This window comes from Dendrobates tinctorius, unplaced genomic scaffold, assembly GCF_039654945.1.
Source record: "Dendrobates tinctorius isolate UK_male_01 unplaced genomic scaffold, ASM3965494v1 ptg000046l, whole genome shotgun sequence".
NCBI lineage: Eukaryota > Metazoa > Chordata > Amphibia > Anura > Dendrobatidae > Dendrobates > Dendrobates tinctorius.
Window position 1 is genome coordinate 46498982 of NW_027361714.1, and position 23241 is coordinate 46522222.

Sequence of the window (23241 nt, forward strand, 5' to 3'; positions counted from 1 at the left end):
ATGTGCAGATAAATACCCAGTGCGCGTTTTGCTTGTTATTTGTTTTCTCAAGGGGAGAGTAGAACATAGTGTAGGGTAAGCACAGGATTAGACTTGGGATAGTATAAGTACGGTTCATGTAGTTAAGTGGTTTAGCAATGGTATAAGGACAATAAATAGAATATAGTTAATGGGTTGAACTAGCCCAGTGGGTGGAGGCTAGTGTTAGTAAAAGGTTGCACTTCCTGGTAGTGCCAGAGATAGGCAAGTGCAGTAACAAGGTCAAGTTCAAGTACATTGGGCTGTTAGGGCCAGTATGTATCAATCGTTCAAAGCAGTGGGATATCTCTTGCGGACATTCCTGGAACGTCAGGAGACTAGGGTTGAGTCCAGGTACAAGGGAGAGTGACTGGTCTTCTGACATAGAGAGGTCGGTGGACGCGGAGACATGTGAAGGGCAAATGACAGGTCCCTGGTGTACTGCTTAAGTGGACAGGAAATTCCTGAGGCTGATGGAGCCAGTGGGCTTACAATTGAGAATGATGCACCCCACACCTGACAGCACACTGGGACACTGTTTTCCTGTAAAGTGCCAGAATGTAACCAGACATCAGCTCAGTCATGATTACTTCTATTGGAAACTTTACACATGGACAAAACTCTTTGCACCTTGAATCGTAGAGTACTGTAGAATATGTTTGCGCACTAGAAATAAAAATGATTACAAAATAAGAAAAAACTGCCATGGTCAATGAAATGACTTGAAACTCAGGCTACTTTCACACTTGCGTTTTTTTGCTGCGCGCTTTTTTCCGCACACAAACGCATGAAAAAAACGCATCATGCGTTTGTGTGCTTTTTTTGCGGCTTTTGATGCATTTTTTTAAAACGCATGCGATTTTTGTGCAGGTATGCACATCCATAGACTTTAATGGGTGTTTTGCTGTAAAAAAAACGCATTGCTTGCGCATGTTTTTTGGGGGCAAGTCGGATGCACAAAATATGCAACAGGATGCATTTTGTGTGCCCGAACGCACACTGCAAAAAAACACATGCGCATACAAACGCGTACGTGCGCATATGTATGCGCACCCATGTTAAAGTATAGGGGAAAAACGCATGCGTTTTTTTTGCGCTAAAAAGCAGCGCAAAAAAATGCAAGTGTGAAACCAGCCTGAGAAAAGTAACTTAATTTAAATGTAATGCAAACCACGTAAAAAAAAACAACAGACATTGATTTTGAATTGTAGTTTAACAGAAAAGTAAAATAAAAAAAACGAACTAATAAAAATGGTCTGGATACAAATGATAGTACCCCTAGAAATAATTTAAAATAATTTGATTATAATAATAAGCCACACTAAGGTGTGTCCTGTAATTAGCATCTCACATGTCTTCCAACTCAGTCCATCTGCCTATTTAAAGTGTGAAAAGTAGTCACTGTGCTGTTTGGTATCACTGTGTGTACCACACTGAACATGGAACAAAGAAAGCTATAGAGAGAGTTGTCTCAAGAGACTGGAAAGGAAATTATACACTAATGTTAAAGGTAAAGGCTATAAGACCATTTCCAAACAGCTTGAAGTTTCGGTTACTACAGTTGCACATATTATTCATGATTTTAATGTCTATAGGACTGTAGCCAACCTCCTTGAACGTGGCCACAAGAAGAAAATTGATGACAAATTAAAGAGATGGATAATACAAAAGGTAACCAAAGATCCAAGAACTTCCAAAGAGATTAGAGGTGAACTCTGAGGTCAAGATACATCAGTGTCAGATCATCAGTCACCTTCCTTAGCCAAAGCCGACTTCATGGAAGACCACCAAGGAGGAAACACTTAAAAACAAAATCATAAAGCTACACTGGAATTTGCTAAAATGCTTATTGAAAGAGATTCTGGGAGAATATCCTTAACACAGATTAGACAAAACTGGAGCTTTTTGGCAACGCACATCAGCTCACTGTTCACAGACTCAAAAAGGAAGCCCATAAAGTAAAGAACATTTACATAGTATGAAATACGAAGGGGCTCAGTTATGTTCTGGGGCTACTTTGCTGCATCTGGCACAGGGTGTCTAGAATCTGTGCAGGGTACAAGGAATTCTTAAGACTATCAAGGCATTCTGGAGCTAAGTGTGCGGCCCAGTGTCATGACCGCATATGGCGACTCCAGTTTTCTCCCTTTTTCATTATCCAATACCTAACCGACTCCTTCCAATATCCCCACTCCTGAAATAAAACACACTACAATTTGAATTCTTTTGGATAATTTTGGCCACAGCGGCCAATTTTATTAACAAACAATAACATCAATATATTAATCATAATGCAAAATATGAGGGGAGGGTTCTTGGAGCTAAAAGATCTGGCTATAAAACCTTTTGGCCCAAAACCAATGTAAAAAACTCGACCACTATGTTACCCTCAGCCATCGATCCCCAGCTCGAGGGCACCGTAACGCCCGTTCCAGGAAACTAACCATCAAAGCTCCTGAGGTAAAAACCCCGTCCAGAGCCCGTAACCAAAAAGCCAGATCCTCCATACCATTTTAAAACTGTCGGGAATATTACTTCAAAATTCTTCCCCGACCAATCATCGCCAACTCCAAGAACCCCACCCCCCCACCAACCACGAACAGCCCTGACCACCTCAGGCTCGTGAGTGCCCCAAAACAACCAAGGCTCTCTGAATCCCCTCCTGTATTGCAAATGCCCACAAATCAATACCAATAGAATTTAAATGAACCCCATCGCCCAACCAGAAATTACCGACACCTGCCTCCAACTCAAAGTGCCTAACACTAATGCCCCCATTCCTGGACACAAATCCTGACACTGCTCGATTCAATTTTACCCTAGCCCTGTTAATCCCTTTTAAAGACCTCGCTTGCCTCCAATTCTTTCTAGGTACCACGTCCGACCAAACAGTCAACACGTTCGGGAAAGATGTCCACAATCTCAAAAAATCGGAATGTATGTCCCTAATCAATTCCCTCACCGGCCTGACCCCTAAATCGTTACCCCCCCACATGTATGACAAGAACGTCGGGGGTCTGTCCAGGTGAGCGGACTTGGCTAATTCCGGGAGCACCCTGCTCCACACCATACCTCAGAAACCCAACCAGCGGATCCAAACCTGCTCCCTCCTAAAGCCCAATTGCCTACCATCTGGCCTTGCGTCAGCTCGTAGCGCACCCCAATACACATACGAGTGTCCAAATATCCAGGCCAGAAAGGGGTCGCCAACTGAAAAAACATAACAGAATATGGAGAAAACAAATCCCTAAACATACAACAACGACAATTAACGTCGAACATGCAATAAATAACGATCCGACTGCCACCTGCCTATTCTACTGATCACCTCCGCCCCCAGACCAAGACTGTCAGCCTCAGTCGCTGCCCCGATCCTAAAGGAATGGGACCCGTACATGTCCGGGGAAAGGCCCAGCTCCAACAATCCCTTCTTCAAGACCGCAATGAACTGGATGCGAGACAAATAGGTGCCGTCCGCATGGCACAATAGAGGACCCTTTCTACCTGCCCACTCATTCCAATAAGACTCCAAACAACTTCGTGGGCACATTACTGCCCCTTTGACTCGCCCCAAAACTACCCGTCTGCCCCTACCCAGTTGATCAGTTTTTGAACGCCGAATCGAAAAAGCAATGCCCCCCGCCCAAAATTCCACGTCTTCTGCCAACACCCCTCCGGCTGAAACCCTGCTGCCTGACACCACCTCGCCGATGTGCATTGCTCCGAAAAAGGCCAAAGAAAAAGCCAACCTAAACAGCGCCAACTCAAACCCTGAAGTACAAATCCCCTCCAGCACTCTCTACCTAAGCCTTCCAACGTGCTGAACGAAATAGGCCTTCATTTGTCACCAGCTTTTTTACCCCTGCGAAACCCCTTCAAACGCCTGTCTTACCAAAAATTGTTTTGTCACGTCCGTCATCCTCTGTAATCTGAAACCGAAAGCCAAACCCGCTACAAAACTTGTTTACCTTAGCAGAGGACCAACCGCTGTCGGCAGCCTTCCCAATTAAAAACAATACCGCCAACATCCTATCCTCCTCGCTTTCGACCCCGCCCCATTCCGACATCCAACTCTGCCATACTCGCCACGAGGATTTGTAGGCCGACCAGGTCCGATGCGATAACTATTCCCGAATCAGTCTTCCCGCTCTTCCGTAATCACTTGCCACAGATAAGAAGGGCATTCCACGCCCGAGGCATCCGCTCCTGGCGCCAACTCTCGAAAACGCCCCCACTGAAAACGAGACAAAAGAATCTGCTATTGAATTTGTAACACCGGGCACATGCACTGCAGAAATCCCTGCATTCAACTCCAGACATTGAAGAACCAAAACCCTAACCAGTCTGATCACGGGGGGAGATGAGGCCGACAAACTGTTAATCACCGCCACCACACTCGCGTTATCACAATGAAAATGCAACCTCCGATTCGCGAACATAGGACCCCACACCGAAACAACTACCACAATGGGAAACAATTCCAACAATGCCAAGTTTTTTGTAACGCCAACAACTTCCATGCCTGCGGCCACTGCCCCACTTCCCCTTACAGTAGGCGCCGTAACCAGAGCCGCCCGCTGCATCCGTATAGATTTCAAAGTCAAAATTGCTCAATGTCTCCTCCTGCATCAATGACTGACCGTTGTAATTCCACAAAAAACGCTGCCAAACCATCAAATCCTCCCTATGCTCCTTAGTCAAACGAACATAATGGTGCGGAGCCTTCACTCCCGCCGTCGCACCGGCCAGGTGACAAGAAAAAATGCGACCCATGGGCATGATCCTACAGGCAAAGTTCAATCTCTCCAATAAGGATTGCAAGTCTTTTAGGGTCACTTTCCGCAACTTCGCAATCCTATCAACTTGTTTCAACAACGACAACTTGTCCTCTGGTAACTGACACTCCATCCTTTCCGAATCGACGACTATGCCCAAAAAACTTATAACAGTCTTAGGGCCTTCAGACTTCTCCGATGCCAGCGGCACCCCAAAATGCTCCACCACCCAAACCATGGCTGCCAACGCGTTCCTACACACCGGTGAATCCAGGGGACCGATAAAAAGAAAATCATCCAGATAATGAATGATCTATTGCACGCCTGCAACATCCCTTACTACCCACTCCAGAAAAGAGCTAAACATCTCGAACAGTGAACAAGAAATTGCGCAACCCATCAGCAAACACCTGTCGAGGTAAAAATTCCTGTTCCAAAAACAACCCAACAGCGGGATGCTTTCTGCATGAACCAGCAATAAACGAAAAGCGGATTCAATGTCTGTCTTTGCTAACAGAGCCCCTGAACCATAACGTCGCACCCAATGCACCTCCATATCAAAAGAGGTATATTCCACCGAACACAACTCTTTATCAATACCGTCATTAACCGATAAACCTTTTGGGTATGACAAATGCTGAATCAAACGAAACTTGTTTGGCTCCTTCTTTGGCACTACCCCAAACAGGGAAACAATCAAACCCGCTACTGGCACCGTGGTGAACGGACCGGCCATCCTGCCCATTTCCACTTCCCTTTTTCAACTTCGCATCCACCACCTCCGCATGAATCGTTGCCGACCGCAGATTTTTAACAGAGAAAGGAACCACGTGGCCGGGAGGTGGAATCCTGAAGCCCTCAACAAAACCATTCCAAATAACACTGGCCTCTACCCGAGCCGGGTACCTATTTAGAAAGGGGGCCATCTCTTGAATTCTCACCGGGCTCTCCCCCTTGACCGGCACCCACATGTGGCTTACCTTTCCCTTTTTTGAAACATTTTGAAGCTCCGTGCGAGCTACCATTGCAGTGGGAGCACACGTGCTTGAACTTGCAGCTGTTCCTGCACTTACACTGCCCATCATTAAATTGCCAGCACGTTCCCGACTTTTCTTTTCCTCCCTGCCTCCCTGAGAGTCGCCTGACCACCACTCCCGTGTCCTGCTTGCTGACTGCCACTGCCCCCGCTCCCGTGAAAGGACTGCCCATACCTCACTGGAGTCATCCCCTTCAGCCACAACCCGATATCCTTCTGATCCCATTTTATCTCTGGCCTTACCGCCTTCCTCTGTCTAAACTGCTCGTCGTATCGCAGCCACGCCTGCCCCTCATAAATACGATGCGCCTCCCCAATCGCATCCAGATAACTAAAAAGGCCATAACAATTATCCAGAGACTTTTCACCTATGACACTCGCCAAAATAGCGAATGCCTGCATCCAGTTTACAAACGTCTGTGGAATCATCCACCACCTCCTCTTTTCCTCCTCTTCTGTTTTACTATCGTCCTTCTTCCCCTTATCCAGGTTAAATTTCTCCAATGGAAGGAGGGAGAATATCTCAACGTACTCGTCCCGCCAGATCTTTTCCTTCACTTTCTTTAAATGGGCACCCAAAAGCCCCTCAAAGCACACAAACCTCCCCCTTAGCCCTATCGTCCAGTTTTATCTTATCTCCCTTGTCCGCCTCAGTCTGCACCGAGACCGATACCCCCGCCGATGCTCCTCCGTCGCATTCGACCGAACGTAGCGCCTCACCTTCTGAGTGCCGGACCCGCGACCCACTAACCATGCCCCCGCCAGTGATGGGGCTGCCTCCCCCAATACCCCCCCTCCAGTCTCCTCAATATTTGTGACATATTGTTCAAAATATCCCTCAGCCCGGGAACTTCAGCCCTGCTAGGCCCACTACGCCCCCTCTGCTCCCTACCATCCCCCAGCCTACCCCCAACCTCCTGCAATACAGCCCCTGCGGGCGACATACACGACATGAAGCCATACTCACATAGCTGTGCGGGTGCTGTGTCCCTGCCAGCCGAATATCCAGAATCCCGACGTCCTCCGTGATCCTGATGCACGCTCCGCTGCTCATGGCCCACGCCCCTGGCCTCCTCATCACCAGGGGGGAACCGCGCATGTGACTCCTGCCATTCCATGGAACTCCCGCCTGAGCTGGACCTGCGTCGATCCCTGGACCCAGACCGGCCTGTCCGATCCGTAGCACCCTCAGGCCGACTGCCGGACAGCTGCTCGTGGCTGCCCGCCGCTCTCACCGTCCTGCATGCAGTGCTGGGGCCAGGCAGGACGTCCTCGAACTGCCCCCTCCTGCCCGCCGCGCCGCTCAGTCTGGCGCCCCGTCTGGCAGGCACCTTGGAGCGGGCCTCATCCCCGGGAGCACCTGCCGTATCACCCGCTGCCAGCGTCCTCACCGCCGCTGCCTCCGCCCGATGCCCGCCTCGCCGTTGCAATGCAGGCCTGCCGCGGCCTGTTCCTGCTCCTTGGGGCCAGCCAGGCAATGCCGTGCTCCGCGATATTTCGGCTCCCGCCCGCGACGTCCTCATTTCCGGTCCGGCCTGAGGGTTCCTGTGCGGCTCCCGCTCTCCGCCTGCTAGCGCCCGCAGGCCAGCTGGGTGGATTCCTGCCGGGACGGGCGCTAAGGGGGGGGAAGTTGCCCCGATGCTTGCGCCTCCCGCAGGGACCCTGGAGGGGCTCTGGCTGCTGCGCGCTGTCACCTCCGGTGACAACCTTTCAGGGGGCCGTGTTCTTCTTCCCTGCTGGCTGGTTCCCGGTGCGTCCGCCGACCTGAGGAGGGAGGACAGCTGGGTCTGGAGCCAACCTCCCCTCCTAGACCGAGCCACATCCTGGAGCCTGGACATCAGCTCATCCACGGTCTCCATCTTTTTTGTGGGCTACAAGGTGGGTCTCCACTCCTCTGCTTACAGATGATGAATGCGGCTTTTCCCGCACTTTTTTCCCACTGCCCAGACTGCCCCCACCCCGAACTGCTCCCCTGGCCCCATCCCAGCCATTCATGTCCTGCCGGCCACAACAAGTTTGAAAACCTGCCCGCCCATTGCAGTCATGGGGGGGCTTCCTTCAGGCTGTGCCCTCCCCAGCCCCCTTCTAAACACTTGGTCTGAGTCCATAGATCATGGGTGTTCCAAAAACATAATGACCCAAAACACACAGCTAAAAAAAAATCCAAGGAATTGCTAAGAACAAAGCATTAGACTGTTCTGAAGTGGCCTTGTACGAGGCCTGATCTAAATCCAAATGAACATCTGTGGAAGAAGCTTAAACATGCCATCTGGAGAAAGTACCCTCACACCTGAGACAGCTGTAGCAGTTGACTCACAAGTAGTGGGCCAAAATACCTGTGGACAGATGTAAGAGTCTCATTGAGAGTTACAGAAATAGTTTGTGTGCGATAAGTGTGTCAAATGGTTATGCAACAAAATATTAAGTTAAGCATACCATTATTTTTTTCTTCAGGCCAGTTTCATTAGTTTTTTTCTTGTTTTAAAGCAATGTCTGATTTTCATTAGTTGATTTTCAGTTAATATAAATTGAAAATTACATTTGTCAGTTTCAGGTTATTCCACTGACCAATGTGGGGTGTTCTTGCTTGAACATATGGGTTCAAACGATTTTGCCCATGTGTGTACACTGCAGACCTATACAGGAACTGAAAACGCAACAGTTTTCTCATTTCTGCTTGTTGCATGCAATGTGTGTAGTAGCTGCCCAGCCTTCGTGGTTATCTGTTCTACGCACAAAAATATGGTTTGCAACTATGACAAATACGCAGCTTGCATACTTTGTTTTTTCTCCATAGGTGTGTTACCTGGGTGTCATATGGAATGCAAAATACATCTTCTAGAAGCACAGCCAGAACGGACAATAAATAATCCCATTTGAGTGCAACGATAACATACGCTAGCTGGTGGTTTGTTCACAAAAGAGTATGGATACAGAATGATCACAAGATTTATTTGAGCGTGCATTGGGGATCCATGTGACAAGGAAACTGAATATAAGCTAGCAAATGAGCACTAACGTGTGACTATCAGGTCTAAACTACAGGCAATTTCTAGAAATAGGCAGATTTTAAAAACTTAAAGGGGTGATCCAATGAGCATTTATCCTTTAAGCACGGGACTTAGAAAAACAGCCAGATGTCACGCTAATGTGTATAATGTAATGTACACCTTGATCTGGCCAAACCTGTATATTAATGGGAATAGTGATGTGATGACTGAAGGCTTACGGCCAAGCTTTGCGATCCGAGATCTCTAGCACAATTTATTATGGTAAGCCATTGGACAAGCCGCTCATTGGCCAAATACCAAACCAAAATATTACCAGTCGTAATAATGTAATAAACACTGAAGATGTCCTGAAAATAGAAAACTGGATGTGAAAAATAGAATGCTTTTCAGATAAACAATCAAATAAAATACTTCAAAACAAATGTATATTTATGTCTAAAATATAGATAACTAAAGACTTCCTGCTTTTACAGGAGTAAATAAATGTGGTAGAGTCCACATAAAATACATTAAAGGGAATCTGTCACCCCATTTTTCGACTATCAGCTGCCGGCACCGCCATCAGGGGCTTATCTAAAGCATTCTGTAATGCTGTAGATGAGTCCCCGATGTAACCTGAAAGAGAAGAAAAATGAGTTCGATTAAACTCACCCAGGGGCGGTCCGGGTCCGCTTTTGGTCCGATGGGTGTTGCGGTCCGATCCCTCCCATCTTCTAATGATGACATCCTTTTCTTTGCTGCCTGTCGTGGTTCCTGCTCACTGCAGTATTCTGCTCTGCCCTCAACAAGGCAGAGCAGTGCGCCTGCGCAGGAGCCACGACTGGCAGCAAAGAAGAGGACGTCACCATTAGAAGATGGGAGGAGCCAGACTAACACCCATCGGACCAAGACCGGACTGCCCCCCCCCCGGGTGAGTATAATCTAACTCATTTTTCTTATCTTTCAGATTACATCGGGGGCTTATCTATAGCATTACAGAATGCTGTGGATAAGCCCCTGATGGCGATGGCGGTGCTGGCAACTGATAATCGAAAAATGGGTTGACAGATTCCCTTTAAGTAGTAACAAAGCCTCTAAAAACCCTCAGGCTAAGTTCAAACATAGCAGAATTCCTGCGGAAGTTACCGCGAGAATTCCGGAATGCCATTCCGCGGGAAAATCGCATTTTAAATTCCCGCGGAAAAACTAGCGATTTACAAGCATAATTAGATTGCAGAATGCTAGCATTTTCCAAGCGATCTGGAGCATTGCTTGGAGAACTGATTTACAGGTTGGTCACACTCGTCAAACATAGTGTTTGATAATTGTGACCAACTTTTTACTACTGATGCTGCCTATGCAGCATCAGTAGTAAAAGATAGGATGTAAAAAATAAAAAAAATAAAAAATATTGTTATTCTCACCTTCCGGCGTCCCGCGCAGCCTTCCTGCCCCCAGCATCTTCCGGTCCCAGTAATCCTTTGCGAGAATGATCGCGAGACGTCGTGCCCCCGCAACATCATCGCGGTCATTCTCGCAAAGGATTACTGGGACCGGAAGATGCCGGGAGCGTGGAGAGAGACGGGAAGAAGATCGCCGGCTGTCGGAAGGTGAGAATAACAATATTTTTTATTTTAATTCTATTTTTTACAGGGATATGGTACCCACAGCCCGGATGACAGTCTCCTCTCCTCCGGACTGTGGGTACCATCCGAAAATGTTCTGCTTACTTTTCGCATGGTGGACACAGCCACATGCAGAAAGTAAGCAGAACAATGCATTCCTATGTGGGCGGAATCGCTGCGATTCTGCAAAATTAATGAGCATGCTGCGTATTTTACCATGATGCGATTCCGCCGCGGGAAAATCCGCAGCATTAGTACAGCATTGCGGAATCCCATAGGATGGCATGGGATGCTGTTTTTTTGCGTTTTCACTGCAAAATCGCTCATTTAAAATCGCCGCGAACCCAGCCTCAAGCTACCGTAATAAACAGAAACACAATTTATGGTGAAGACGTACAAAGTGCATGTAAAGGCTTACCGTACTTTATGACAGTAGTATGTGAGAACAAAAGATATGATTATTTATCCTGCAAAGTATGAGCGGTATAAATGGTAAATTAGGTCAATTCTGCTAGACAATGGAAAGATATTAAATGTATGAAAAAAGATATTAGAGTCTTCATAAATTATCACCTATTGACCGGCAAAGTGATAAATGTTAGATCAGTGTGATTACCAGTGCTAGGGACTAATAAAACCCAGTCTTCCCTGGTTCTCCCATAGAGAGGATCTTTCACCAAATTTTTCACGTTGAAGTGTACACACAATGTAATAGTGGTTGCGGAGACGAATCAAAGTTTTTTGTTTTTTTTTTAATTTTTGCCTCTCCCGTACGGATATATTAGCTATCGAAGTATTTGGTGAAAGGTCAATTTTAATCACAAGACAGCTGTCAAGAGAAGTTGGAAGGAGCAGCCACTGCTGTCTGTATGTGCAAGTAGCTTTTTCAAAGACAGGTGTAGCCATACCTTTATGTAGTCTGATTTTTTTTTCCATCAACAGAAGAACAATGTCTGAATTGATATGCAAATGTCTGTACAGAGCCGCATGTGAACGAGGTGTACGGAGTGGAGCCCTGTGTGTACGAGGTGTACGGAGCTGAGCCGCGTGTGTACGAGGTGTGCGGCGTTTGAGACCCATGATTTAAAGTGTTTATTTCTGTTAATGTTGATGATTATGGCTTACAGCCAATGAAAACCCAAAAGTCATTATCTCAGTAAATTAAAATACTTTCTAAAACCAGCTTGAAAAATTATTTTAAAATCCAAAACGCTGGCCTACTGAAATGTATGTTCAGTAAATGCACTCAATACTTGGTTGGGGCTTCTTTTGCATCAATTAATGCATCAACGGGGCGTGGCATGGAGACGATCAGCCTGTGGCACTGCTGAGGTGTTATGGTAGCCCAGGTTGCTTTGATAGCAGCCCTCAACTCATCTTTATTGTTGGGTCTGGTAGACGGCTGCGCTGACTTTCGATTTGATAAAACACAGTGGACCTACACCAGCAGATGACATAGCTCCACAAATCATCACTGATTTTGCAAAGTTCTGTTTGTAATGACTCTATATAATATACAAGATTCACATTTTGTATTGAAGAACTGAAATAAATTAACTTTTTAATGATATTCTAATTTTGTGAGAAGCACTTGTATATGAAGCCTCTGTCACTCCAGCTCTATTCCCTGCTCAGTGCTGCCTCCTGCTGCTTTACCTACAGCTCCTTTGCCTGGTTTTCTCCACACTGTTTTTTCTTTTTTTAATAAATTTGCAAAAATGTCTACCTTTCTGTTTTTTTTTCAGTCAAGGTGGGGTGCAGAGTGTACATTAATGAGAAAAAAAATGAACTTGTTTGAATTTACCAAATGGCTGCAATGAAACAGAGTGAAAAATTTAAAGGTACTGAATACTTTCCATACCCACTGTATTCCCACTCACTGGAACATACAGTATAAAGGAGTAGAAAGAGTAGTGTTGGAATTTTGCAATACAGTGGCCAAATCTTTGTTACAGTATGAACACCATTGCCTTACACTATAATGTACTTGTAGCTTTATTTCAAAGTGCTTTTTTTTGCACAAAAAGCTGATTTTTTAAAATCTATTTTGAGCAACTACATGTGAGAAATGTCTGCAGTGGAAATATCATATAAATACCACATGTGACTATATCCTAAAGTAAAAAGTCTGAGAAAAAAAAATAGAGAGGCATTACAGCCAGTAAAGTTCATAATATAGCAGAACTAGGTGCAAAGATTTACTTTTATTAGTGGTAACATATCTGATAGTCTAGTTTTAAGAGAAACCTATACCTAGAAATGAATGCCAAGAAAAACTCATCAACAATGTTTGTGTCAATCTGCGGGATTGCTAAAGCTCTTAAAACAAGTGTCATGTAAATTGCCTGCAAAGAACATAAGCCTTCATTTCTTCCCTGTCACTTCCATGTTTATGCAGCAGGAAGTTGTAGGGGCAGGGCTTATATTTGGGGTGTGGTTCAGCATTCCTGGTTTCTCACTGAGGACAAAGCAATGGGGGGGGGGGGGGGGGAGGCTCCTGCCGCAGCTAGCCACATTTGTTAATAGCCAACTTGCTGGGATTAAAATATATCTAAAATATAATGGGCTAAGCGTCACTCTGTCCGGAGCCTTTATAGACTGCGCAATCGCGACGCGCCTGCACAGTTTGGCTCCAGACAGAGTGACGCATTCCCCCCCCCAGGAGATTGCGGAAGACGCACCCCCCCGAAGATCGCGGTAGACGCACCCCCCGCCGGCACGACACCTTTCCGATTCAGAGTGGCCGCGGGGTCTTGCGTCTTGCTGTGATGACAGGAGAGGGCGGGTTGTTGCTCCGGAAGCGGAGTCCGTACTTTCCGGCGCCATTTTGCCATTCAAGACAATGGCGCCGGAAAGAGGAATGCGCATGCGCCGATTCCAGAGCAAAGACCCGCCCTCTCCTGTCATCACAGCAGGCACAGGGGGATGAGGGGTACCATGCATACCAGGATTGGGGGATGAGGGGTACCATGCATACCAGGATTGGGGGATGAGGGGTACCATGCATACCAGGATTGGGGGATGAGGGGTACCATGCATACCAGGATTGGGGGATGAGGGGTACCATGCATACCAGGATTGGGGGATGAGGGGTACCATGCATACCAGGATTGGGGGATGAGGGGTACCATGCATACCAGGATAGGGGGTGAGAGGACCATGCATACCAGGATAAGGATGAGGAAGTACCATGCATACCAGGATTGGGGGATGAGGGGTACCATGCATACCAGGATAAGGGGTGAGGGGGCCATACATACCAGGATAGGGGGTGAGGGGACCATACATACCAGGATAGGGATGAGGGAGTACCATGCATACCAGGATTGGGGGGTGAGGGGACCACGCATACCAGGATTGGGGGGGGGGGGTGAGGGTACCATGCATACCAGGATAGGAGGGTGGCAGCACATACCAGGATGGGAGACCATATACCAATAGAAATGCTCACCACCCGGGCGTAGAACGGGTTCATAGCTAGTTATATTATATTCACACATCCATGTGAGTGTTACTATCCAAGAGAGGACTGACCTTTATTTGCACAGGTGTCATCAGGTTTTATTTCTCTTTTTTTCACTGAGGAGATTTGCTTACTTCAGATCCTTGAGACACTGATGCAAAATGGAAACGAATCGGAAGATTTCCAATTTACACTGGTTTCTCACAGATCCCCATAGGATCAGAACACGACATGCCCTGAGACAACAAGGATCTCACTATTGGATTCATGGTTTTAATAGACGTGCAAATACATACATTCTATGTTGTGAGTTTGAGTGCTGTCCAATAAAAAAGGAAAAAAAAAAAAAATCAAAACAGCAGTAACAGATGTGCTACAACGGTGTGTGAAAGCAGCATCATGCTCCCAAAACCTAATATTTATCAAACATGCCTTTACCGGGCTATAAACCTACAGATTTAAAGGACAGGTAGGATCCAGCACTTATTAAAAACACCCTTAGGTTGATGGGAGGATGTTTACAAACATTGAATATATGAAGTTTCAATTGCATTACTGCTAAATAGAATATAAAAAAACCCAGGAAAGGCACGTTTGATAAATCTTAGGTTTAAGGTCAAAACAAAGAAAGGCCACCTTTTTGTGGCGGATGGGCTCTCTTGAATTGGCCAATGTGCCAAGTATCTCCATTTTTATAAGTATAGTCTACAGTGGGTACAGAAAGTATTCAGACCCCTTTAAATGTTTCACTCTGTTTCAATGCAGCCATTTGGCAAATTCAAAAAATTTCATTTTTTTTCTCATTAAATCTACACTCTGCACCTGATCGACTGAAAAATAATGTAGAAATATTTGCAAATGTATTAAAAAAGAAAAACTGAAATATCACATGGTCATAAGTATTCAGACCCTTTGCTCAGTATTGAGTAGAAGTACCCTTTTGAGCTAGAACAGCCATGAGTCTGCTTGGGAATGATGCAACAAGTTTTTCACACCTGGATTTGGGGATCCTCTGCGGTTCTTCGTTGCAGATCTCCAGTTCCGTCAGGTTGGATGGTGAACGTTGGTGGACAGTCATTTCCAGGTCTCTCCAGAGATGCTAAATTGGGTTTAGGTCAGGGTTCTGGCTTGGCCAGTTAAGAATGGTCAGAGTTGTTCTGAAGCCACACCTTTGTTATTTTAGCTGTGTGCTTAGGGTCAATGTCTTGTTGGAAGGTGAACCTTCGGTCAATTCTGAGGTCCAGAGCACTCTGGAAGAGGTTTTCATCCAGGATATATCTATACTTGGCTGCATTCATGTTTCCTTCAATTGCAACCAGTCGTCCTGTCCCTGCAGCTGAAAAAACACCCCCATAGCATGATGCTGTCACCACCATGTTGCACTGTTGGGATTGTATTGGGAAGGTGATGAGAAGTGTCTAGTTTTCTCCATACATACCACTTAGAATTATCACCAAAAAGTTGTATTTTCATCTCATCAGACCAGAGAATCTTATTTCTGATAGTTTGGGAGTCCTTCATGTGTTTTTTAGAAAACGCTATGCAGTTTTTCATATGTCTGGCACTGAGGAGAGGCTTCCGTCAGGACACTTTGCCATAAAGGCCCAACTGGTGGAGGGCTGCAGTGATAGTTGACTTTGTGGAACTTTTCGCCCATCTCCCTGCTGCATCTGTGGAGCTCAGCCACAGTGATCTTTAGGTTCTTCTTTACCTCTCTCACAAAAGCTCTTCTCCCACGATTGTGTAGTTTGGCTGGAAGGCCAGGACTAGGAAGACTTCTGGTTGTCCCAAACTTCTTCCATTTAAGGATTATGGAGGCCATTGTGCTCTTAAGAACCTTGAGTACTACAGAAATTCTTTTGAACCTTGGCCGGATGTGTGCCTTGCCACAATTCTGTCTCTGAGCTCTGAGCATGATGTCCTGTGAACGGTGGAAATTGGACACTACTTTGGGTAGAACGGACGGATCAAGACCAAGAACTATACAATTGTCTCTGATTATTAGATACGGTTCTCTTATAGACAACGGCTGCAGTTCCCCTACACGTCTTGTTGTAGTTACAGTATAGCTACCAGGAAGGCTGCCTTGAATGCAAGAAACTGAAGGGGGCAGGAGGATAAAGGTTCAAAGGGAGGTTGTGTGAGGTCCTTGAGGAATATGTTTAGATCCCATGAGGGAATAATAAACTGCTTTTTGGGACATTGTCTAAGGGCCGATACCATGAACCTTTTAATCCAATGGTGTTAGCCAAGTCCTGATCAAATACAGAGCTTAGGTCAGAAACCTGAAGTTTTAAAGGTACTAGGCTTAAAGCCTAGCTCTAACCCCCTCTGAAAAAAGTTCAATATCTGAGATATATTGGAGTGTAATGGGTCTGGCGAGTTAGGTATGCACCAGGATAAAAACTTTTACCATATTTTATTGTAAATGGCATTGGTGACTGGTTTCCTGGATATCTGTAAGGTGGTGATTAGTTTGACCGACAGCCCCTGTGCATGCAACACCTGGGCCTCAGTAAACAAGTTGCTAAGTTCAGTCTTTGAGGATTTGGATGATGCAGAGGTCCCTGCGAGAGAAGATCTGTATTCGGCGGTAACTGGATTGGTCCGTCCACCTGGAGATCGATAACTAGGTTGAACCAGCTCCTTTTGGGCCACATTGGAGCCACCAGGATGGTTGGGACTCGATCTTCCCGGATCTTCTGCAGAGTCCTTTCCAGCATCGAAATCGGAGGAAACGCATATGCCAACTGGAAGTTCCACTGCTGTGCAAAGGCGTCTACTCCCGTGGATTTTTCCCTGGGATTCAGGGAGAAAAAGTCTTTGACCTGCGACTTTTGCCCTGAGGCGAATAAATCGATCTCTGGCAAGCTCCATCTTGCTACCAGATTCCGAAAGACCTCCTGATTCAGACTCCATTCTCCTGGTTGCATATCCTGATGACTCAGGAAGTCTGCCTGCAGGTTGTAAGACCCTTTCAGATAGACAGCCGTTAGGGAGAGATGTCTTTCAGCCCAACAAAATATTCAGTTTGATATGCTTTTTAAGCTGTCGAACTTTGAGCTCCATTGATGTCTCAGGTGAGCTGTGGTGGTGATCGAATACACCCTGACATGACAACCGGTGACTAGGTTGCCTGTTGCACGAAGGATCTCCACCACTGCTTTCAGTTCTCTGAAATTGGATGACCTGGCACTTGTCCCTGGATTCCAGTTTCCCTGGAAAGGGGTGTGAGATACTACGCCATCCCGTCCTCGCTTGCTGGCGTCAGCTGTTACCGTAACCAGAGGTGACTGGGACCAAGCTACTCCCCTGCAAAGATTTTTGGGGTTCAACCACCAAGCCATGGAAGTTTTCACTCGTCCTGGGGTCTGAACCCTCCTGTTCAGAGAGTTGGGTTTCCTGTTCCAGGTAATAAGAATGTGGGCTTGAAAAACCCTGGAATCAGCCTGAGCCCAAGGTACTGATTGGATGCAGGCAGTCATGGAGCTTAATACAGACACTGCTGTCCAGGAGGTGGGAGACCTCGGGTTCTTGAACTCGGAGATTTTGGTCACCAAAGCCAGGCGATGATCCTCTGGTAAGTAGGACATCCGCTTTCCTGAGTCTCATAGTGTTCAAGAACCTTCTTGTTGTGGAGGGTTGGAGTTCTGATATTGCTGAGGTGTTGTGTCAATGTGTCAAGGAGAAGTTTCCAGGTAACTGGGGAGACGGGCGGGCCCGGTTACCTATAAACCCACCCAGGGGGTGTGTTTAAGGACACTATTGCAAAGAGTCTGTGAATGGGTCAAGGACCTGTGATGCGGTCATAGCCATGTGACCCGGAGGGCGTGGCTACAGACCATATATGGTGGCCAGGGTAGGTCACATGTGGTGAATGCTGGGACCCGGTTGGTCCAGGGTGGAAGGTCCCGCTGAGATGGAGCTTCCTGGCTAACAGCTGGTGAAGTGGCTGTGAGTAATGGCGAAGTGTGCCTGTTAGTTCCCTGGAGGGAATGAACATGTGCAGCATGGTGAAGCAGCATGAGGAAACCCTGACAGGGTGAGATAACTTGGGGCTAGGAAGCCTGCGCATTGAACACTGCATAACTTATATGACTACAGGATAACGGAGGGAAACTCTGTAATGGATGCTATGCTGATTATATGCGGTTTTCTGTTGCTGTGATGGTTTATGATGCTGAATAGACCGAAGGGACTATGACTGTTTTGTGGAAAACCCGTGCCGGATCTGGTTTTGTGGCGGCTAAGCGAGTATCCCCTACTTGAATGACAGCGCTACCTCACTATATATATATATATATATATATATATATATATATATATATATATATATATATATATATATATATATATATATAGCTCTGTGCAGGTGTTTGTGGTGAGACACTTTCTTTTTTTGGTGCCTAATATGTCCATCTATTTTATATCATAGCACCATCTTCTTTTAGCCGTTTTCTTATCTATTTCTTGCCGTGTTTTGTCCTATTGTTCAATAAAATTTAATGATAATTTGCATCTATACCCTTGTCTCTTTTGGATCTTGATTGATAGACGTTATACACTACTTTGAAATGCGTAAAAAGAGTAACTAAACTTCTATTTTTTAAATAATTTTGTCCACCATGAAAAATTATGATCCTTTGTAAATCATTTTATTAGGCGATTGGACTTCATTCCTGTATAAAAAAAAAAGCTTAAAGTTGCTTATGAATCCCTGCATCTACAAAGTCTATTTTCTGTCTTCAACTACATTGTTATCAGCGCATACACATTTGTAGTACGGATGATGGCAGTGAAAAAGGTCAGCACCTGACTCCTCCTCCGAGCGTTCTGCAGAGGAATGAGACTTGATGAATAAAATTTATGTCAAAATCAGAGATGACATACAGGTGATACAGATGAGACGCAGGAAGATGCAATAAGAATTCACAACAACTATCTTGAACACATTCATTTAGATGAGATGTGCATTGGCAATTGACACATGACCCCAGACATTAACCGGGATAGCAGTCTTTTTTAGATCCCAATTCCTCAAGCATCACAAGGTGGACCACAGAACGCCTAAGGTAGACTGCTAGCAAGGATACAGAGACCAAGTAATGACCAAGGTATGAGTTCAGACTCTGGTAACTATGACATGACTACAATCTTGCCCTAATATGTATAATATTACACCAAAGTAATTAGTAGTCAAACCACAACCATACAATGTATTACAATGTATTCCTTTCGACATGTCATCAGGGCTTTGAATATTTTAGAATACAACCTGGATAGTGTTGCTATTATTCTGGCTTAGATATATATCAAGGTCAAAAGATATTACAGAAAAGTGACCTACATAGTGCCATACCAGCAGGGTACATGCGGTGTCTTCCATAACTAATATGCCAACGCTCTCGTAGCACCATAATGACCATTTACGCATTTAGGATATTATTTGGGATTTTCTATTTTGGCGGATGAGCAGTAATTTTCCAGCTCTACGGCGGAGCATGCTTGCAGACGTAGGCATATTCCTCATCTATTTATAGAACCCTCCCTGTGCAGTATGCTGGTTGGCAGTACTACAGACTATGGGATAGGTTAATAATGGATTATCTTTATGTAAAGATGTCAGTGACACCCTTGACACTCCTCAGCTGTTGTGGAGGAGGTGAAATGGAAACATTCGACTTGCATGACAAAACCTCTCACACCCCTGCCATCCAACTCCAATATGGCAAGCATTGCCGTGCCAAGACAGTTCACTAGGGCACACTGCCCTACCACAAAGCGTAGCAGCTCAGGGCTCTGCATAAGGGAGGGCCCCGTTACTTCTACAAAACCTGCGGTAGTCAGCATACTGGGACCTAAACAGGCCCTGCAGATAAATGATATGCTCGAGATGTGAGCGTAACACAAGAAAATCCGATAAACGCTGTGCCGATTTGCTCTAGGATGAGGCATCTATTCTTCTATGTCAGATCGTGCAACATATTTCTAGCCAGGTGAACCGCAAGAGAAATGTAAAAAGCAGACGGCTATCAAGAAAAGGACCATTGGGTACCATTCATAGCCACATAAAGGCGAAGGAAAGAAGCAAACTTTGAGAAACACAATGTAATCAGACCCAGTGACATATTATCGCCATTCATTTCTAGAGGGATGCAAATCACATAGCCCAGCAAGCAGCTGGAAACATGGAAGTGGTGGTGAGCCTGTTCTGCCTATATCTGTATTAAAGGGCAAGCATATACTTGTAGCCAGCTGGATACATGGAAGTGGTGGTAAGCCTGTTCTGCCTACATCTGCATTATAGGGCAGGCATGTTCTAGTAGCCAGCTGGATACATGGAAGTGGTGGTAAGCTTGTTCTGCCCACATCTGCATTATAGGGCAGGCATGTCCTAGTAGCCAGCTGGATACATGGAAGTGATGGTAAGCCTGTTCTGCCTACATCTGCATTATAGGGCAGGCATATACTTGTAGCCAGCTGGAAACATGGAAGTGGTGGTAAGTCTGTTCTGCCCACATCTGCATTATAGGGCAGGCATGTTCTAGTAGCCAGCTGGATACATGGAAGTGGTAAGCGTGCTCTGCCTACATCTGCATTGAATGACAGGCATGTTCTAGTAGCCAGCTGGATACATGGAAGTGTTGGTAAGCTTGTTCTGCCCACATCTGCATTATGGGGCAGGCATGTTCTAGTACCCAGTTGGATACACGGAATCGGTGGCAAGCCTGCTCTACCCACATCTGCATTATAGGGCAGGCATGTTCTAGTAGCCAGCTGGATACATGGAAGTGGTGGTAAGCCTGTTCTGCCTACATCTGCATTATAGGGCAGGCATGTTCTAGTAGCCAGCTGGATACATGGAAGTGGTGGTAAGCTTGTTCTGCCCACATCTGCATTATAGGGCAGGCATGTCCTAGTAGCAAGCTGGATACATGGAAGTTGTGGTAAGCTTGTTCTGCCCACATCTGCATTATAGGGCAGGCATGTTCTAGTAGCCAGCTGGATACATGGAAGCCGTGGTAAGCTTGTTCTGCCCACATCTGAATTATAGGGCAGGCATGTTCTAGTAGCCAGCTGGATACATGGAAGCCGTGGTAAGCTTGTTCTGCCCACATCTGCATTATAGGCCAGGCATGTTCTAGTAGCCAGCTGGATACATGGAAGTGGTAAGCCTGTTCTGTCTACATCTGCATTGAATGACAGGCATGTTCTAGTAGCCAGCTGGATACATGGAAGCCGTGGTAAGCTTGTTCTGCCCACATCTGCATTATAGGGCAGGCATGTTCTAGTAGCCAGCTGGATTCATGGAAGTGGTGGTAAGCTTGTTCTGCCCACATCTGCATTATAGGGCAGGCATGTCCTAGTAGCCAGCTGGATACATGGAAGTGATGGTAAGCCTGTTCTGCCTACATCTGCATTATAGGGCAGGCATATACTTGTAGCCAGCTGGAAACATGGAAGTGGTGGTAAGTCTGTTCTGCCCACATCTGCATTATAGGGCAGGCATGTTCTAGTAGCCAGCTGGATACATGGAAGTGGTAAGCGTGCTCTGCCTACATCTGCATTGAATGACAGGCATGTTCTAGTAGCCAGCTGGATACATGGAAGTGTTGGTAAGCTTGTTCTGCCCACATCTGCATTATGGGGCAGGCATGTTCTAGTACCCAGTTGGATACACGGAATCGGTGGCAAGCCTGCTCTACCCACATCTGCATTATAGGGCAGGCATGTTCTAGTAGCCAGCTGGATACATGGAAGTGGTGGTAAGCCTGTTCTGCCTACATCTGCATTATAGGGCAGGCATGTTCTAGTAGCCAGCTGGATACATGGAAGTGGTGGTAAGCTTGTTCTGCCCACATCTGCATTATAGGGCAGGCATGTTCTAGTAGCCAGCTGGATACATGGAAGTGGTGGTAAGCTTGTTCTGCCCACATCTGCATTATAGGGCAGGCATGTCCTAGTAGCAAGCTGGATACATGGAAGTTGTGGTAAGCTTGTTCTGCCCACATCTGCATTATAGGGCAGGCATGTTCTAGTAGCCAGCTGGATACATGGAAGCCGTGGTAAGCTTGTTCTGCCCACATCTGCATTATAGGGCAGGCATGTTCTAGTAGCCAGCTGGATACATGGAAGCCGTGGTAAGCTTGTTCTGCCCACATCTGCATTATAGGCCAGGCATGTTCTAGTAGCCAGCTGGATACATGGAAGTGGTAAGCCTGTTCTGTCTACATCTGCATTGAATGACAGGCATGTTCTAGTAGCCAGCTGGATACATGGAAGTGGTGGTAAGCCTGTTCTTCCTACACCCGCACTGAAGGGCAGGCATGTTGTGCATTGTACAAAACGTCAATCACAATGCTTACCTTTTTCCTTCTTGCTGTTGCCATTCCTTTGCTGCTCATCTTCCTCATTTATAGTAAATAGTACCGGAGCTGTAGGCCTGGTCCCAGTTTTCTTCCCCCTGTCCTGCCGGGTGGCAGTAACAGATCCTGGCATTTTGCCCGCCACAGGTTTTTTCTTCTTGGCCTTTAGGAATATCAGCATGTATCCCTTGGTCCTGCAGATTCCCTACAAGAGTAAATGGAGCAGCCAGCTCCTGTATGGGCTAGTCAGTGGCCCCGGCATGGGGCATGAGGCAGAGCAGGAAGAATGCCAATATCCACCTGCATAGATATCCCAGGAAACGTCCTTTCCTCGCTGCAGATCACAAGCCTCTTCTTCCTGCAATCCAGATAGACGTAACCCACCAATGTTCTTCTTGCCAAAGCCCCTTTTCCCTAAGCCTGCAGCCGGCTTCAGCACACTAAAATATTCAGCACACAGCGCAGGAGGAAAAAATATGATACGGCGCTGTTCACACAGTTACCCTGACAACAGTGACATCGCCTAATCATGGAAAGCTGCGTAATGCTGCCTCTTCAGCTGGAGCCTGCTGGAATGAATGCCTTCTACCTCCCGAGCTTCCCACTGTCATTACTGAGCTGTCACTGGGCTGTGCCGTCTATCCCATGTGGGGCGGTAGGAGATGCTTGCATAATAGGGCTACACACACAGAAACCTGAAATGCTAGGAGAATGCCACTGACAGGAGATCTATGGGCCGTCATCGAGACACCTGCCCAGACGATGCATGGAGTATGGAACATCGCACCAAAACGAAGAAATCCAGAAAAATGCACATCTGCACCATACAATACATACTGCACCAAACCGCCATGGGCAAAAGATAAGAAGCGCAAAGATAAAACCATAATGGGGAATTAAACCAGCCACAAAAAATATTACATGAATTTCATACTATATGTACCAACAATAACCCTGACGTGTCAGAA

At 46.2% G+C, this 23241-nt stretch overlaps 1 protein-coding gene across 9 annotated transcripts in view; it reads right to left on the minus strand.

The window, feature by feature from the left end:
* The window catches only part of MAP7 (microtubule associated protein 7), a 198533-nt gene that overhangs the window by 138776 nt on the left and 36516 nt on the right, over positions 1 to 23241 (minus strand). For 3 of the 9 annotated variants that reach the window (XM_073575885.1, XM_073575883.1, XM_073575879.1), the window contains exon 1: positions 22274 to 22875. The exons of 5 other annotated variants lie outside the window; for them this stretch is intronic. In XM_073575885.1, coding sequence (XP_073431986.1) covers positions 22274 to 22454 — 181 coding nt within the window. In that variant the 5' untranslated portion in view covers positions 22455 to 22875. Of the gene's footprint in view, positions 1 to 22273; positions 22877 to 23241 lie in introns of those variants that run through there. One more of the 9 variants, XM_073575884.1, reaches the window with a different exon arrangement.